General features: G+C 46.8%; 1 protein-coding gene across 8 annotated transcripts in view; it reads left to right on the top strand.

Annotated features, from left to right (window-relative positions):
* Nucleotides 1-18,701, top strand: part of DYSF (dysferlin) — a 195,657-nt gene that overhangs the window by 127,195 nt on the left and 49,761 nt on the right. For all 8 annotated transcript variants that reach the window (XM_079990669.1, XM_079990666.1, XM_079990664.1 and 5 more), the window contains 3 exons: nt 2,358-2,519; nt 3,701-3,866; nt 5,688-5,761. In XM_079990669.1, coding sequence (XP_079846795.1) covers nt 2,358-2,519; nt 3,701-3,866; nt 5,688-5,761 — 402 coding nt within the window. The remainder of the gene's footprint in view (nt 1-2,357; nt 2,520-3,700; nt 3,867-5,687; nt 5,762-18,701) is intronic.

The raw sequence follows: 18,701 nt of genomic DNA, 5'->3' as shown, positions 1-18,701 counted from the left end.
CTGTCCATGGAGGCACAGGTCAATTCTGTGTCCAGGGCAGCTGTCTCCCAGCTCCATCTGGTATGCAGCATGAGACCCTCCCTGCCCATGGACTGTCTCGCCAGAGTGGTGCATGCTTTGGTTATCTCCCGCTTGGACTACTGCAATGCACTCTACGTGGGGCTACCTTTGAAGGTGACCCGGAAACTACAACTAATCCAGAATGTGGCAGCTAGACTGGTGACTGGGAGCAGCCGCCAAGACCACATAACACCGGTCTTGAAAGACCTACATTGGCTCCCATTACGTTTCCGAGCACAATTCAAAGTGTTGGTGCTGACCTTTAAAGCCCTAAACAGCCTTGGTCCAGTATATCTGAAGAGTGTCTCCACCCCCATCGTTCAACCCGGACACTGAGGTCCTGCTCCGAGGGCCTTCTGGCGGTTCCCTCACTGTGAGAACCCAAGTTACGGGAAACCAGGCAGAGGGCCTTCTTGGTAGTGGTGCCCGCCCTGTGGAACACCCTCCCACCAAATGTCAAAGAGAATAACTACCAAACCCTTAGAAGACATCTGAAGGCAGCCCTGTTTAGGGAAGCTTTTAATGTTTGATGCATTACTGTATTTTAATATTTGGTTGGAAGCGCCCAGAGTGGCTGGGGAAGCCCAGCCAGATGGGCGGGTATAAATAATAAATAATTATTATTATTACTAACAGCCACGTTCCCCTTACTGAGAAGTTTAACCCCTTTCCCCTCTTTGCTTTGAGGGGTTTCCTTCCCCCATAATATGGGGTTCTGCTTTATCCCAAGCCAGACCATTCGTCTGCCCAGCTTAGCTTGGTCCTCACTGGCCAACAGCAGCTCTCTGGGGCACATACCTGGCCCGCCCTGGAGGTGCTGTTGTGAATTTGAATCTGGGACCTTCCGCTTGAAAAGCAGGTGCTCTCCCCCTGAGCTATGGCCCTTCCCTAACAAGCTACACCAAAGGGATTGTGTCGCGAGCCAGCAGGATACAGTGGTGAGAGGGTCAGACCTGGGTTCCAATCCCTACTTGGCCATGAAGTTGACTCCATCACTTTGGGCCCATCACTGCTTCTCAGCCTACCTCACAGGTTGGTTGTGGGTAGATTAAATGAGTAGAAGGGAGAACCATTCCGCCACCTTGAGATCTTTGGAGAAGATGGTGGGACGTGAATGCATTAAATTGATTTGGCCACGTTGAGTTGCCACGTCAAGGAGTTTCTCCTTTTCTCAACGGTTTCCTCTCTCTTCTATGACTGCACACCTTTGGGTGCCATTTCCTTTTTGAGAACAATTTTTATTAGTTTTCAATTACAATAATCCAATCATAGCCTCATTATAGCAATGCCAAATTACAATACAATTACCAATGCCAATCATTCAGATACCAAATTATACAATATAGGTGGCCCTCCATGTTCTATAATTGATAAGGTGAAGGTAAAGGGACCCCTGACCATGAGGTCCAGTCGTGGCCGACTCTGGGGTTGCGGCGCTCATCTCGCTTTATTGGCCAAGGGAGCCAGCGTACAGCTTCCGGGTCATGTGTCCGGCATGACTAAGCCGCTTCTGGCGAACCAGAGCAGCGCATGGAAACGCTGTTTACCTTCCCGCCAGAGCGGTACCTATTTATCTACTTGCACTTTGATGTGCGTTTGAACTGCTAGGTTGGCAGGAGCAGGGACCGAGCAACGGGAGCCCACCCCATCGCGGGGATTCGAACCACTGACCTTCTGATCGGCAAGTCCTAGGCTCAGTGGTTTAACCCACAGCGCCACCCACGTCCCGCTATAATTGATAGTTTGATGATTTACTTTATTTCTGCATTCTAAAATCTTATTCATTTCAATTACACTCCAGTCAAAATAAGACTCCCTTATACAACAACTGCAACTTTAACGACTTCCATTCTTACTGGCATATTACATGATTTACAAATCTATAGGTGAAGCATTCAAACTATATCTTTGTCTTCCTGTGTGTGGCAATTACTCTGTCCGTGATGTTTCTTCCTGTCCTTGTAAAATATTCTGTCTATCTTTCCCAGTTGTTGCTGTTCTCCATCATGCCTTGGGCGGAGCTGGTATCCCATTGTTGTTTCAGAAGTTCTCCATTGCTCTGCCTTGTGTGTCATTGTTTTGCAACTTCAGCAGCAGCAGCTGCAAAAATCGCACTGTCCCAATAAATATTCTGTTTTCGCCATTTTTCTCTCGGCCTGGGAAGGAGAGCAATCTGTCAAGCTTCAAATAACTCAGTACTGAACCTTACCTTGGCAAGCTCACAGGTTCCTTTCATTCCTCCGTTCAGCCAAAGATAAGCGATTCTTCTTCTTTCCTTTTGTCCTTCCCGAATTTAGATATTGGCTTGGGGCCTCCGGAACCTGAAAAGCTACCAGCTGGCCAGCGTGACATCTCCCAGTCTCCTGGTGGAGTGTGGAGGACAGATGGTTCAGTCGTGCGTTATCAAGAACCTCAAGAAGAACCCCAACTTTGACATCTCTGTCCTCTTCATGGAAGTGGTGAGTGAGAGGCCCCCATTCTGCATGCTCATTCCACCTCTCTCTTGTCATCCTTGGCTGGAGAATCACTTTTGCTCTTTGAATCATACAATCAAAGAGTCGGGAGGGATCCTGAGATCATCTAGTCCAACCCCCTTTCCATCTTTATACTATTGTAGATAATTACATTGCACTGCTTGAAGTAATAGGATGCATATTCCTTTTGGAATAAAAATGGTCCAGACCCATAAATGTGCTTCCAAGCTTTACTAACCAGAACTCCTTCAGAACAGATACAAATCAATCTATGACACATCCAAGCAATTCCAAAAGTCTTACGCTTATCCAAGCATGGGTTCTTTTTCTTCAATATATAAAATAATTACGATCAGAGCAAAAATCAAAGCTCTGTCTCTCCCACAGGTTGCATTAGCCTGCATCTAGCCTAAGGCTATGCAGGTCCTGGGGAGGCTCATTTATATGACCCAGGTAAACTGTATCTGGGAACAAAAGACAAAGGCACCTCCCCTTCAAGATGGCGATTTGCAATTGAATACCTTGATCATGTAATCTAAAGTTAGACACTCTTGTGTAAGTGAGCAGAGAACAGCAGTAGTTAACTTGTTAGAGCTCAGAGAGCTTCAGAATGCTTCAAGGGAAATTTCCAATGTTAAACCCTTTCAGCAATATACCTAAGGCATTCTCCATTTCAGAGTGCAATTCAACAATTATCATAGAATCATAGAATCATCGAGTTGGAAGAGACCACAAGGGCCATCGAGTCCAACCCCCTGCCAAGCAGGAAACACCATCAGAGCACTCTTGACATATGGTTGTCAAGCCTCTGCTTAAAGACCTCCAAAGAAGGAGACTCCACCACACTCCTTGGCAGCAAATTCCACTGTCGAACAGCTCTTACTGTCAGGAAGTTCTTCCTAATGTTTAGGTGGAATCTTCTTTCTTGTAGTTTGGATCCATTGCGCCGTGTCCGCTTCTCTGGAGCAGCAGAAAACAACCTTTCTCCCTCCTCTATGTGACATCCTTTTATATATTTGAAGATGGCTATCATATCACCCCTTAACCTCCTCTTCTCCAGGCTATACTTAACATGTCAAGAAATCCACCCTCCCTCTTTCTCCTCTTCCTCTGCTTCCTCCCTCTCTTTCTTTGCCTTGCTGTGCTAATTCTGCTTCTTGTTTCAGAACTTGCCACGGGAAGATCTGTACTGTCCCCCCATCATCATCAAAGTGATTGACAACAGGCCCTTTGGCCGGAAGCCGGTGGTGGGGCAGTGCACCATCCGCTCTCTGGAAGCATTTTTCTGCGATCCCTACAAGGAGGAGGCTGTGTTCCCTGAAATGCATGCAGGTATGGCAAGCCAGGGAAGGTCAGGCTGGTATTTTATTCATTATTCACAGAGAGAGACATAGCATGTCGTCTCTTGGATAATGGTATTGCTCTGAATAATCTCCCCCCCCCCCTTTTGCCCACCCCTTAAGATACAGTGGCTATGCAAGGTCTTTTGCTTATTCACTTTCTGTTCTACCGCTTTCACTGTCCTCCGAGCGGTCAGCTGTCCTGGCCCTGCTGCTCCCCCCTTTCTTCTTCCATTATCTCCCAGTTTTGTCCCTCTTCTGTCTCAGAGTCATGACCTTCTGCAAACCACCGTTGTAAATCTATACTGTCCTTCTCTTCCCGGGACAGTGATCTCCACCATTCCTCCTCTGATGTCCAGTCCCTTAAAAAAAATAAAATCATTTTTTCTTTTTCATTCATTACATACATCTCATATCCACAACATTTACTAGCGTTCCTCCCTCCCTCCCCTTCTGGGCTTCCCCCAACTTCCGTTTTTGGTTTGTTTCTCCTTTCACTCACTTTGCTACCTCATAACAGAAGATAATGCTAATAACATATTTATACAGTAACATCAAACCTAAAAACATAAAAATAAAAGTGAATACATCGTACTATTTCTCTATCTTCCACACTTTTCCTAATGCTAATAACGTGAATGTTTATTTAAATCCTTCCATCAAGTCTATAGACTTTCATTGTTTCTGCAAGTATAATATAAATGGTTCCCATTCTTTTTTCAAAGACACTGTTGTCTTTTTCTCTTAATCTGTCTGTCATTTTGGCCAGTTCTGCATAATTCATCAGCTTCTCTTGCCATTGTTCTTTAGTTGGTATTTCTCCAGTCTTCCAATTTTGGGCAATCAACATTTTCGCAGCTGTATTGGCATACATATATAAAGCCCTCTTTTCTTTTGGTATATCTTGGCCTAAGATACCTAGTAGAAAGGCTTCAGGTTTTTGTTTTTTTACAAAAGTTGTTTTCAACATTTTCTTCAACTCATTATACATCATTTCCCAATAAGCTTTTACCTTTTTACAATCCCACCACATATGATGTCCAGTCCCTGACAATCAGTGTTGTCTACACTGACTGGCAGTGGTCTCCCAGGTCCCCCAAGCAGAGGTCTCTCCCAGTCCTACCTAGAGATACTGCCAGGCATTGAACATGGCACCTTCTGCAAGTGAGCTATGGCCTCTTGGTCTCCCTGGTCCATGGAATACCCACAGATGAAGTCCTCCCACCCAGCAACCTTCTAGTTGTCATCAAGAGGTCTTCTTGAATCCCGGGGCAAGGTTTGGCCTTCTAATGGTCTTTATGGACTGATGAAAGCTGCCTTTTCCTGGTGGATCAATCCACCACAAACCCTCCTTGTGAATTAAGCAACGTATGGGTGAAGTTCTTGCTGAAGAAGACTTCCAAGGCTGGTTTGACAAATCTACAGAAGACTCACCTGGGTGGCTTTAGAAGAGGATTGGACCAATTCCTGGAGGAGGAGAGGAGAACGGATGGCTCCTAGCCAGGATGGCTCTTCTCTGCTTCCACAGTCGAAGGCAACAATGCTTCTGAATCCCAGTTGCTGGAAACCAAAGGAGGGGAGAGTTGTTCTTCTGCTCAAATCTGCTTGTTGGTTTCCCATAATTGGCATCTTGGTTGGCCACTGTGAGGACAGGATGCTTGGCTAGATGAGCCATAGGCCTGATCCTGCAGGCTCTTCTTATGTTCTTATGTCTCCTGAACTGGGAAAGAGGAGAATGAGCTGGTTGTGATTTGCACACGATTCCAGTCCTGCCTCCCCGCACTCTGCAAATCTCATTTATTTTGTATTTCAGATGACGTGAGCCTCACTCCAAGGGATGACGTCCTCATTGATATTGATGACAAAGAGCCTCTCATTCCGGTCCAGGTAATCACTCTGCACGAAAGGGGAAAATTAAGGCTAACCTTTCTGGTTTCTAGCTCAGAATACAAGCTGGAATTGCGAAGGGATGCTTGGATCCAGAGCACCCAAATCACATTTTTCATCAAATGAAAGCAGCAACAACCCCTAAAACGTTGCTAACCGGGAGCAGTGGATGTTGGGGTCCTGTTCCCCTGCTACCCCTCATCTGAGGAGACTTCTGATTCAGGGTGTGGGCATGGCTGGACGCTGATAGAGATGTGTTGTTGCCCACAAGTGAAAAGTCTTCTGGGGTGAGTCAAGCTCAGTGAAAGCCCTTGGCTGCCAATCTCCCTCTCTCAGCCTTCCCTACTTCAAAGGGTTGTTGTGTGGATTTTCATGATTTTTAAAATGAAAATTAGGAGGGAAGTTACCAGGTGTGCTGCTTTGAGCTCATTTGGTGGGGGGCAAATAAGGACTATGAATGCTGATAGACAAATAAGGAGATTCTGGGATTAGTGAGGAAATAATAATAATACTTTATATCCCGCCATCCCCGGCCAGAGCCGGGCTCAGGGTGGCTAACACCAATAAAATCACAGTAAAAACATAATAGGGGAAAAAGAGAGGGGGGTCACCAATTTAAAATACATGTTAAAATGCAATTTAAAATGCAGCCTCATTTTAAAGTAGCCCATAGATCAAAACCATAAGGGGAGGGAAACATGAGGGTCAGACTGAACCAAAGGCCAGGCGGAACACCTCTGTCTTGCAGGCCCAGCAAGTCAAGTCCCGCAGGGCCCTAGTCTGTTGTGACAAAGCGTTCCATCAAGTCAGGGCCAGTACTGAAAAGGTCCTGGCCCTAGTTGAAACCAATCTTACCTCCAATCTTACCTTTGGCTCAGGACCTCCAAAGTGTTGTTATCTGTGGACCTTAAGGTCCTCCAGGGGGACTCGGGTGGTGCTGTGGGTAAAACCACAGTGCCTAGGACTTGCCGATCGTATGGTCGGCGGTTCGAATCTCCGCGGTGGGGTGAGCTCCCGTCTTTCGGTCCCAGCTCCTGCCCACCTAGCAGTTCGAAAGCACCCTTAAAGTGCAAGTAGATAAATAGGTACCGCTTTATAGCGGGAAGGTAAACAGCATTTCCGTGTGCTGCGCTGGTGCTGGCTCGCCAGAGCAGCGATGTCACACTGGCCATGTGACCCGGAAGTGTCTGCGGACAGCGCTGGCTCCCGGCCTCTAGAGTGAGATGAGCGCACAACCCTAGAGTCTGGCAAGACTGGCCCATACGGGCAGGGGTACCTTTACCTTCACCTTTAAGGTCCTCCATGGGGCATACCAGGAGAGGCGGACCCATAGGTACCGTATTTTTCACTCTATTGGACGCACCGGACCACAGGACGCACCTAGTTTTTAGAGGGGGAAATCAAGGAAAAAAATATTATTCCCACCCCCCAGCCCCAAAGAGCAATGGACAGGCTGCGCGCTTCCTCTTTAGCCTTGAGCAGCATCTTTAGCCTTGCACAACCAGGGCTGGACTAGATGACTCCTGGGGTTCCCTTCCAACCCTGCAATTCTGTGACCTCGGAAGTTGTTGGGGGTCTCCACCACTGGAGGCTTTTAAGCAGCGGTTGGGGAACCATCTGCCTGGCGTTCTTTAGCTGTGATTCCTACATTGTGAGGGGGCTGGGCTAGATGACCCTCGGGTGGCCCTCCCAACTCTATACAGTCCTACACTTCTGCGGCAGGAGATCCACAGCCACTTCACACAATGCCCACTCCCAATTTTCATTGGAGAGACATGTGGCTTCACTGTCTAGGTAGGTACCCCCCTACCTGCCACTCTTCCCTCACCCCACTTAAGCCGAGGGAATTCCTGCCCAGAGAAGCTCCCAGGTGAGGCAAGGGTTAAGATCTACCTCTGGTAAATGGCTTTGTATCCTCCCTCTTTCCCTTTTATGCTAGTTCCTTCTCTTGTGTTTTGTTTAATCTGTTTTTATTGTATACTAAAATAAAAGCTGCAAAGTTTCCTTTTTTATAATATCCCCCCCCCCCTCCAAACTAAAACATTAATCTAGATAAAAACACTGATCCAGAGGAAAATAAGGGGGTGGAGAAAGGACAAAAAAAGAAAAAGAGGTAGAGATAGATTTTTAAAAAGTTGGCTTCTTTAGCCTTGAGCAGCCTCCCGCGGCTGGAGAGGCGTGCTAGGCAAAAGAGGAAGCCCGGGCAGCGAGCAGGATGGATCGCGCTCTCTGCCCGGGCTTCCTCTTTAGCCTTGCACAGCCTCCCACGACTGGAGAGATTGCGCAAGGCTTTTCTAGAGGAGGGAGAAGGGACTGACTGGCCACGTCAGTCCCTTCTCCCTCCTGGGGAAAAGCCCACAAGAGCCGCGCGAAGCTTGTGTGTGGCTCTTGGGGGCTTTCCCTGCTTGCCTCCCCCCCCTGCATTCGCTCCATAGGACGCACAGACTTTCCCCCTTAGTTTTTAAGACGGAAAAACTGCGTCCTATGGCGCGAAAAATACGGTATGTGGGTCCTAGGTCGCAGGTTAAGTACACACAGCCATAAAATATTGTACATAAAAACCCCCACAGAGATGTAGGGAAAAGGCATTGGGCCCCTAGAATTAAATGTGAAAGTAAAGCCTTTAAGGCATTTCCAGTTGTCGATCTATAAGATTGAGGACTCTGCTGGGCATGTATCCCCTGCCCAGGGTGGTCCGTCAGCTGGGATGCCTTCTCCTGTTCATTCCTCCTCTTGGGCCAAAACTGACCTCCCTGATTCAGGGAGAAGTGAAGATTCAGGGATTTCCCATGAGGGGGCACCCCAAGTCCCCCACCCTCCTTTTCTCCTATTCCTCTTCCCGAATGATATAGGAGGCTACCATAATGGCTGAGTTCAACTGGGGTTTCAGGCAGGGTCTCTTTCCTATGGAAATGCAGACCTGCCTGGAGATGCCAGGAATTGAATTGAGACAGTGTGGTATAGTGGTTAGAGAGACTAGAACCTGGGAGGCCGAGATTCGAATCAGCAATGGGTGACCTGGAGCCAGTCACTGTCTTCCTGTGACTCCAGCTTACTCTTCCATCTGATGCCTTACCTTAGAGTCTTTATAATAATAATAATAATTTATTATTTGTACCCCCATCTGGCTGGGTTGTCCATCTGGCTGGGTTTCCCCAGCCACTCTGGGTGGCTTACAACAAAGATTAAAAATACATTAAAATGTCACACATTAAAAACTTCCCTGAACAGGGCTGCCTTCAGATGTCTTCTGAAAAGTCAGGTAGTTGTTTATCTCTTTGACATCTGGTGGGAGGGCGTTCCACAGGGCGGGCGCCACCACTGAGAAGGCCCTCTGCCTGGTTCCCTGGAACTTCACTTCTCACAATGAGGGGAAAATAAGAATTTATCTATTCTAGGTAGGGTTAGAGCAGTTAAAATGTTTCTGGTACCGAAATTATTATATTTATTTCAAGTAATTACACTACCCATTAGGAAAATATGGTTTAAAATATGGAATAAGGTATTTAAAAATTGGATTTTTGGAAGTAAAAGAGTTAGAACCCCAGACATAGTAAATTATTCATCTCAAGAAGAGATGGGATGGGGAAGACCAAACTTAGAATTTTACTATGAAACATTCCAATTGAAAAATCTAATAGATATTGGATATAAGGATGAGATTAAATGGATAAGGCTGGAGAATGAAATAAATGAAGGAATAGGAAGAGAAGGGATATTCAATAGAGATATTAATACAGCTTTTAAGAAGACAATAGGACCAAGGAAAACTGTGTTAGGAATCTGGAAGAATTGGAATTCTAAATGGATGCCAACATATTCAAGGTGGACGCCATTAAAATATATGCAGGAGGGTCAAACGGAACTGGGTTGATTGAAGAAATTAGAAAATCAAGGATTTTATAAATGAAAAAATATGTTTGATGTAGAAGGGAATTTAATTCCAATTTTTTTTTTTTTTAGAAAAAATAGGGAAACAATATTGGCTGAAAGTGCAAGGACTTTATGATTTAATAAAAATGGAAAGAGCAGAGGAAACGATGAGGACAGAAATGAAAATAGATATGGTGCTGAACAAAAGACAAATAACGGAGAAAGGGATAGCAGGGATGTTATATAAACTGGTGATAAGCGACAAAGAAAGAATGATAAGGATAATTCAGATTAAATGGTAGCAGGAAGGTATGATCCATCCAAACACGGCCCAAGAACTGATGAAGAATATAAACAATATTAAAATAGAAAAGTATAAAGAATTAAGTAGAATTTTTTTATTAAAATGGTATAGAACTCCGGCACAAATGGCGTATATAGTGAAAGGGTTTAGTCCCAAATGCTGGCATTGTGGTCAGGAAAAAGTACTATATTCACACATGTGGTGGGAATGTAATCTGGTTAAGGAATATTGGCAAAAGATTATAATTTCTGGATTATTTCAAATAAACATAGAAGTTAATAGGGATTTGTTATTTTCAGGAATACTGGGAAATAACAAAGTAAAGAGTAATAAGCAAGAGTTGTACAAGATTATGATTTTAGCTGGAATGGCAGTTATTGCTTTGGGATGGAAAGAAAAGGCCAAATGGAATATGGAAAAATGGAATGATTATGTTTTTGAATACGTACAATCAGAAATATTCGCACAGATAGTGGCAGAGGATAGATGGGAAAACAAATGCCAAAGAATCACAAATAAATGGGCTTTTTACAGGGTCTGGATAGAAAGGGGGGAAGCCAACCCTAACATACAAACTCGAATGAACAGACTGTGTACTTGGATAAAGAAATGAAGAAGGACGGCCTGAGCAGGGGGGGGGGGGGGCTGGAGTGGGGAGTGGGGGGGGGGAGAAAAAAAGGTAAACTGGATGGTACGGTGGTGCCTCGCAAGATGAAAATAATTCGTTCCGCGAGTCTCTTCGTCTTGCGGTTTTTTCGTCTTGCGAAGCAACCCTATTAGCGGCTTAGCGGCTTAGAAAAAGGGGGGGGGAGTGAAAAAAATCGCAAGACTCGCAAGACGTTTTCGTCTTGCGAAGCAAGCCCATAGGGAAATTCGTCTTGCGAAGCGCCTCGAAAAACGGAAAACCCTTTCGTCTAGCGGGTTTTTCATCTTGCGAGGCATTCGTCTTGCAGGGCACCACTGTATTTTGAATGGATTTTTTATGTAAGCCCTTTTTCAGAAACAATATATATTAATGCTATTTAGGTATGCATTATAGTATGAATGAATTGTGTTTTGTATTCTTTGTTTATAGAATATATATAATAATGTTATGTTACTAAGCAAATTTAATAAAACAGTTAAAAAGAAAAGAAAAAAGAAGGCCCTCAGTGCTGGACCTCAGCGTCCGGGCATAATGATGGGGGTGGAGACTCTCCTTCACCCTTGTGCTTCACCTGGGCACCCAGAGGGCATTGCTGCCTCTTCTAGTCTGGCCAACCTCTAGGTGAGGCCACCTTCATCCAAGCAAGCCCTGCCCAATCTTCAGAGCACTCTTGCTTGCCTCAAGATATGTGAATGGGGACAAGAGGACCACGGAATATCCTCAGATGCTGGATCAGTTAGGAGTAGCTTTGAACACTAGTCAGGACAAGATGTTCCTGTCCCAGGACAGTCAAGAAGAGGTCAAGCATCAGGTTCTTCAAGTGCTTCTTTTGGAGTGCAGATACCTCACGCCGTTGTCAGAGTTCCTGGGAACACTCACATCTTGCCAGGAACCTCCTTTTCATGCCAGTTCTCTCCAAAGGCTCCTCCTTTGAGCTGGACACAACATCAGCAACAGGAAGGCCCATTCCCTTTCTCTCATCACCCCAGTCAGGGACAGCTTGTGTTGGTTCCTTGCCTGTCATGACCCCGGAGTCCAGCAGTGCTCAAGACAAAGAGTCAGAGAGGCTGCAGAGTCATCTGGCTAAACTTTAGGATGAACCTTCTGCTGGCAAGAGCTGCTTGAAAGGCAGTGGAAGAGGTTGGGTGGCCATCTGTCCTGGATGCTTTAGCTGCATTGCAGGGGGTTGGACTAGATGGCCCTTGGTGACCCCTAATAATAATAATAATAATAATAATAACAACAACAACAACAACAACAACAATAATTTTTATATACCCTGCTCTCCCTGGCCAGAGCCAGGCTCAGGGCAGCTAACACCAATAAAATCACAGTAAAACATAATAGCGGGGGGGGGGGGAAGCACCAATTTAAAATACAGGTTAAAAGGCAATTTAAAATGCAGGCTCATTTTGAAAGTAGCTGGATAGATCAAGACCATGAGGGGAGGGGAACATAAGGGTCAGACTGAGTCCAAACCAAAGGCCAGGCGGAACAGCTCTGTCTTGCAGGCCCTGTGGAAAGATGACTAGGGTCCTAGTCTCTTGTGACAGAGCGTTCCACCAAGTCGGGGCCAGTACTGAAAAGGCCCTGGCCCTAGTTGAGACCAATCTAACCACCTTGTGACTTGGGGCCTCCAAAATGTTGTCATTTGTGGACCTTAAGGTCCTCTGTGGGGCATACCAGGAGAGGCAGGCCTGTTGTATGCTACAGTTGTATGATTCTAAGAAGTGAGATGGGATTCCTGATTCTGACTCTGATGCTGGTGACCAGGAGCCCCCACTAAATCAAGCACTGATGGGCATCCCCTGGAACAAATTCAACAGCACTTGGTCCATAAAGCCTCAGCTGGGACCAACATGGGTGTCTTCTTCTGGACCCCTAACCTACCTCCTGATGGAACAGCATGGGGAGTGCACCAGATTGGAGGCTAGTGGGTGCAGAAGGTCAGGCATATGGCCTTTAAGAGGCTCCGTTCCTTCAAAAGTAGGGCATGTAAAGAAAGAAAAGCTCCCCCCCTTCATAATACTAGAAAAGGATTCCAGGCCTGGTGGACCATTGGCCTTGTCCAGCAGCCTCTGTTCTTAGGGAGCCTTAGAGCCTTAGAGAGAGGGACTGCAAGCAGACGCTGAAAAGGCCACCTCCAATCCTTCTCAGAGCAGGTTGCTGATCAGGATCTCTCCATGGTGCTGCCTTGCCCTGTGGGCTACATGGCCAGGCCAGAGATGGGCATAACCAGCCTGGCAGGCTGGCTCAGATGATGCCTTGGGATGCCTCCCATGACTGAGGAAGGTCTGCTGTGTTGAGGGGCTCAGTCTGAAGAACGTGTTGATGTGAGGGTTCTTGGACAGCCAGCAAGTGCACAGCAACATGACTCAGGAAGTAGAGAAGAAAATGACCAGGTAAAAGGCAGAGTTGGGAAATAAGGAAGCAAGAGGGTGAGATGGGCAGCCCTGAGATACCCCAGACCTGGACCTTTTGGGCTTCAAAGACCAGCACTTCAAACAAACGCATCCAGGTTTTGTGATGTCATGTGGATAAAGGGCTTCACTTCTGGGACAAATCATGGTCTCTCCTGGACCAGATCGGTTCCATCTGGTGGATGGGAAGAGAGTCATTCAAGCTGAGCTCTGCCTAAGCAGTTCTCCACACGCAATGCCATATCCCGGCATATGGGAGCTGCCAACGGGGCCTTTATTACGTGGAAATTGCTTATGACTTCATCCCTGTCCATGAGTGGGGAAACAAACAATCCCTGCTCCCCTCCTTTCATCAGGCAGACAGAAAGGGGGTGTGTGGGTGTGTCCAACTGACGCCCTTTTACTTAGAAGGGGAGGGGTCCCGCAGTCCTCTTGGGTTCTGCCTGGTATTATAGCTGAGAAGATGGTGAGCGACTGGGGTCTGGCAAGCCTCTTGGGGCTCCACTGTGGCTTCCTTTGAAGTGGCATCTCCCCCCTCTCCCCAGTCTCCGTTAAGAGTACCATAACCTACGAGGCTTAAGTGGAGGCTGATCAGATCCTTCTGTGGAAAGTTACAACCCAGTTCTCTTTCCAGCAGGCAGTTCTGACGCGTCGCCTTTGAACTTCAGAAGATTCAGGAGATGCCAAAGGAAGGACTTAGTGTCGTAGGTTTGGGAGGGGCCCCAAGGGTCCTCTAGTCCAATCCCCTGCCATGCAGGATCACAGCTGAAGAATCCCTGCTGGTGTGGCCACCCAACCTCTGCTTTGAAACCTCCAATGAAGGAGAGCCCACCACCTTCCGCTGCCAGGTGGCTCTCGCCTTCAGAAAGGGCTTCTTAAAATTCTGTTGCCATTTCCTTTCTGGCAATTGGAATCCTCAGTGTGTGGTGCAACCATGGGATTTGCTTCCAGGAGAGTCTGTGATGGTCACCAACTTGGATGGCTTTCAAAGATGGTCAGACACGTTAATGGAGAATAATAATAATAATAATAATAATAATAATAATAATAATTTCTATTTATACCCCGCCCTCCCCAGCCAAGACCGGGCTCAGGGCAGCTAACACCAGATATAAAACAATTGATTGAAATACAACGTAAAAATAAGATTAAAATACAACATTAAAATGCAGCCTCATTTCAGTAGAAACTCAAATCAAAAACTTTTTTGGGGATGAAAATATCAAGTCTTCACCAAGGCCAACTATTCAGACTGGTCCTACGTGGGCCAGAGAAAAAAAAGCCAGGGAAGTCCCCAAATAGGAGTTCCATCACAGAAGGAGAAAGGCGGGGGGGGGGGGGAGAGAATGAGGATGAGGCTAAGCTGTTGCAATGGGGTCCTGTTGGTGGGCTTCCATGGGCAGCTGGTTGGCCACTGGGAGAACAGAAGGCTGGGCCAGGTGGACTTCAATCTGAGGCTGTTCTTGTGTTGCTCACTTTGTCTCAGGGCAGATGTTTAGACAGACCTCAGGTGGTGTTTTGGGTTGCTGTCAGCCATATGGCTCTATGTTAGGGTCATAGTAATCTTCTTCTGAATTGGAACACTGGCTCATCTTGTTCTGTATTCCCTGCACTGACTGGCAGCGACTGCAGTGTTTCAGATGGATTTTTGCACAATCTTACCTGGAGTTACAAGCGGTGGATCAGGAGAATGCTGTGGACATGTTGTTGTTGTTTTTTAGTCTTTTAGTCGTGTCTGCCTCTTCGTGACCCACTGGACCAGAGCACGCCAGGCACTCCTGTCTTCCACTGCCTCCCGCAGTTTGGTCAAACTCATGCTGGTAGCTTCGAGAACAGTGTCCCACCATCTCGTCCTCTGTCGTCCCCTTCTCCTTGTGCCCTCCATCTTTCCCAACATCAGGGTCTTTTCCAGGGAGTCTTCTCTTCTCATGAGGTGAAAGACTTTTGACAAAGCCCCTCATGATATTCAAGCGAGGAAGCTGGTAAAATGTGGGATGAACAAGGTAACTGTCAGGTGGATTTGTAGCTGGTTGACTGACCGAACCCAATGAGGACTCATTAAAGGTTCCTCATCATCCTGGAAGAAAGTGATGGTGCTGCAGGGCTCTGTCCTGAGCAGGTTGTTGTTCAATGTCTTTATAAATGACTTGGGTGAAGGAATTGAGGGGATGCCCATCCAATTGGCAGATGACACCAAACTGGGAAGGGTAGCTAATGGCACAGAAGACAGAATTGGGATTCAAAATGACCTTAACAGATTGGAGAACTGGGCACAAGATAATAAAATGAATTTCAGTAGGGACAAATGTTAGGTTGTAAACATAGGCAGGAAGAACCCAGAGGCAGGTAGGGAAGCGAGGGACAGGGTCCACCAGGACACACCTGGGCAGGATGGGGATCCCCACAGAAGCTGGCACCTGAGTATTGCACCTGATTTGCACCCCCTCAAAATTGTGCCCCCAGGGCCATGGCCCTCCCATGCTATGCTCCTGGGTGGGAGGGCTCTGGTGCCCTGCCAGAGCCCTTCTGTCTTGTTCCCAAAGCCTGGCACTTCACTTACTTGGCTTTGGGAAGGTGACTCACGGGTTGGGGGCATCAAATACTGGTCTCTCACAGGGCACCATATTACTCAGGTCTGCCCCTGCATCATCATCATCATCATCATCATCATCATCATAAATTTTATTTATATCCCACCCTCCCCAGGCTCAGAGCGCTGGGCTCAGAGCGCCTAACAACAATAAAAATAACACAGCATTCTAAAATCAATTCAAAAACCAATTAATGGCAACCATTGGGCTAGAGTTCTGTGAGGATTACCAAAGGAGGGGTCAGACTGTGCCATGGCTAAAGGCCAGTTGGAACAGCTCTGTCTTGCAAGCCCTGCGGGAAGATGTCAAGTCCCGCAGGGCCCTAGTCTCTTGTGACAGAGCGTTCCACCAGATTGGGGCCACGGCCGAAAAGGCCTTGGCTCTGGTTGAGGCCAGCCTAACCTCCCTGTGGCCCGGGACCTCCAAGATGTTTTTGTTTGAAGACCGTAAGTTCCTCTGCGGAACATACCAGGAGAGGCGGTCCTGTAGGTACGAGGGTCCTAGGCCGTATAGGGCTTTAAAGGTTAAAGCCTTTAAACCCATATATAGCTTTGGCACAGATTTGGCATTCCTACGTCTGTCATCATCAGGGTGGCATTCCGCCTCCAGGATGTTTGCTGCTGCTCCTGCCATTGCTCCACCCAGCCGCCTGTCCTTAAGCCTGCTCCCAATTAAATTTATTTGGAGCTGCCGGAGGGGCTCTCTGCCTGCTTGCTGCCAAAGGCCCTGGCCTTCTGCTGCTGCTTAAATTCCCAAAGATTTATCCCGCTTAGATGTGGCGCAGAGTCAGGGGCAAACAGGGACTTGTGTTTGCCACACCCTGTCGCCACCGGCGCCGCAAGATCCATGTGCAGCCCCCTCTCCCCACCAGGCGATCCTTTGCCAGAAGACGGAGAGGGAAGATGGGATTGGAGAGAGTTCAGAGCTTAGGTAGGAGAGTCACTGAGAGTTTCCTTGCAAATAAAATGAGAAGCTTGTGTCTGGGATTCCAGAGTTGAGATGCAACTGGGAGCACCAAACCTCAGGTGAGCAGGGCTCTCTGGCACCTACAAAAAACTGCCCTGGTGATGAGCACTGGGATGGTGCGTGGGTCTGGAGGAAAATTTTCCCTTCTGCCCATCTCTCTCTCAAATCATCTCATGGGCTTCTGAGTTTTTGGGGGGGTTCTGGGTGAAATGGAAAGATCATATCCTCCAACATTTCTCTGATGAAAATAGGAACGCCCACGGCTTTTTTTCAGCTAGAACTCAGTTCCAGCACCTCTCAGGAGGGCGTCAGTACCAATATCAGAGAACAAAGGCGGTGTTCATGGTGAGTTCTGGCACCTCTTTTTCTAGAAAAATAGCACTGTGGATAGCCTATTCCATAACAACAACAACAACAACAACAACAACAACAACCTTATTATTTATACCACGTCCATCTGATTGGGTTGCCCCAGGCACTCTGGGCTGCTCCCAACATACAGAAAAACATAATAAAACATTTAAAAAACTTTCCTATACAAGACCCTCTTCAGATGGCTCTTGGGCCAGATAACTCCGTTCCCTCCAACATTTCTCTGGTGAAAACAGGGACATCCTGAGGAAAAGCAGGACATTCCAGGATGAAATCAGAAACTGGTCCATCTTCTGAAAATCCAGGACTGTTCTTGGAAAATAGGGACATTTGGGGGTTCTGTAAGATGCACCTTTGTATTTAGGCACTTTTGTACTTAAGTGAATTGCTTGTTTGTGCTTTTGACTCTTTTATATGAAAGTCGCCTTGAGATGGTGGTTTAGAAAGTGATTCATAATTCAGTGTTAATAATGATCATTTCATATTTCTGCAAGGCAATTGTGGAATCATTGGGGACTATTGCCCCCTTTTGCTTGACTGCTCTGCTATGGCACACCCCTTCTATAGCGTAATAGGATTATGGTTGCGATTTGCAATGTGACTATCATAATCTCCCTGTGCTATCAATGTATGCAGCCCTTCGTTGACTAAGGGAAGAGTCTAAATTTTAACACTGAAGAGAGACAATAGGAGGAAAGCCAGGGATGGAAGATCGCCAAGTCTCAGCATTTGCATATGGCTTGCTCAGGAGCACTTCCCAGTGGGCTGTGTCCTTGATCTTGCAACAATTCTGTGAGATAGGCCACAGACATGCCCATTTTACAGATTGGGGAACTGAGGCTAAAAGGTGAAGTTAAGATTTTAATCCCAGTCTGCTTTTGCCTGATTAACTCTGGAAGCTTGTTGTGCTCTTTGCATTGATTAACCTCGGTTATCCACATCACTGCAACATGAAAGTTGTTGCTTATCTAAAGTTTTCATGGGCTGTGCATATTTGAGCGTCATTAGATGCAATGAGGATGCAATGAGATGCAATTTCCTATGACTAGGAAATTTGGGGTGTATGGCAGCCCTGAACTAGAGAATGTGGGAACAGGGTGGGATCAGAAGCATAGAAATTGGCTTTTTCTTTGTTCCTGTTTCCACCCTGTTCCCACATTCTCTAGTTCATGGCTGCCATACACCCCGAATTTCCCAGTCATAGCTGGTATTTGGCCCTTGTAAGCAGGCGTTCAGGCTGTTGTTCTCCTTATTTAGGATCCTGTGCATCTCATGCCCAAAATGACCCCCTCAACCCCCCCCTAGTTTATAATGAATAAACAAAGGGGCGGGGAGCATTGAAACACACTGTGGCATAGAGTGCTAGACTAGAACCTGGGAGGCCACAGTTTGGATACCCTTTGGGTACAGTCACTGTCTCTCAGCCTGACCTACCTCACAGGGTTGTTGTGGAGATTAAAGGAGAGGGAGAATAATGTATGCCGCCTTGCACTACTTGGAGAAAAAGGTGGGATATAAATGCAAACAAACAAACAGCACTTTGAAAGCAACACCATGAAATGCTTTAAAGGTATAAAATCTGCATGCACAAATGAAGAGAGAGACCTCAGAGGCCCTCTTCCTCTTGCTTCCTTGCCTCCTTGGATGTTCAAATTAGGCCTCCCACCCCCCTCTGGGCTGGTTCAAAAGACATCATGGATAGCCAGAGTATCTCAGGACTGTGTGATCCTGCCCCCCATTGCTCCTCCCACAGCTTTTTAGCTCAGGG

This window comes from Podarcis cretensis, assembly GCF_951804945.1.
Source record: "Podarcis cretensis genome assembly, chromosome: 9".
NCBI classification, from domain to species: domain Eukaryota; kingdom Metazoa; phylum Chordata; class Lepidosauria; order Squamata; family Lacertidae; genus Podarcis; species Podarcis cretensis.
This window is presented reverse-complemented; position numbering and strand designations above follow the sequence as displayed.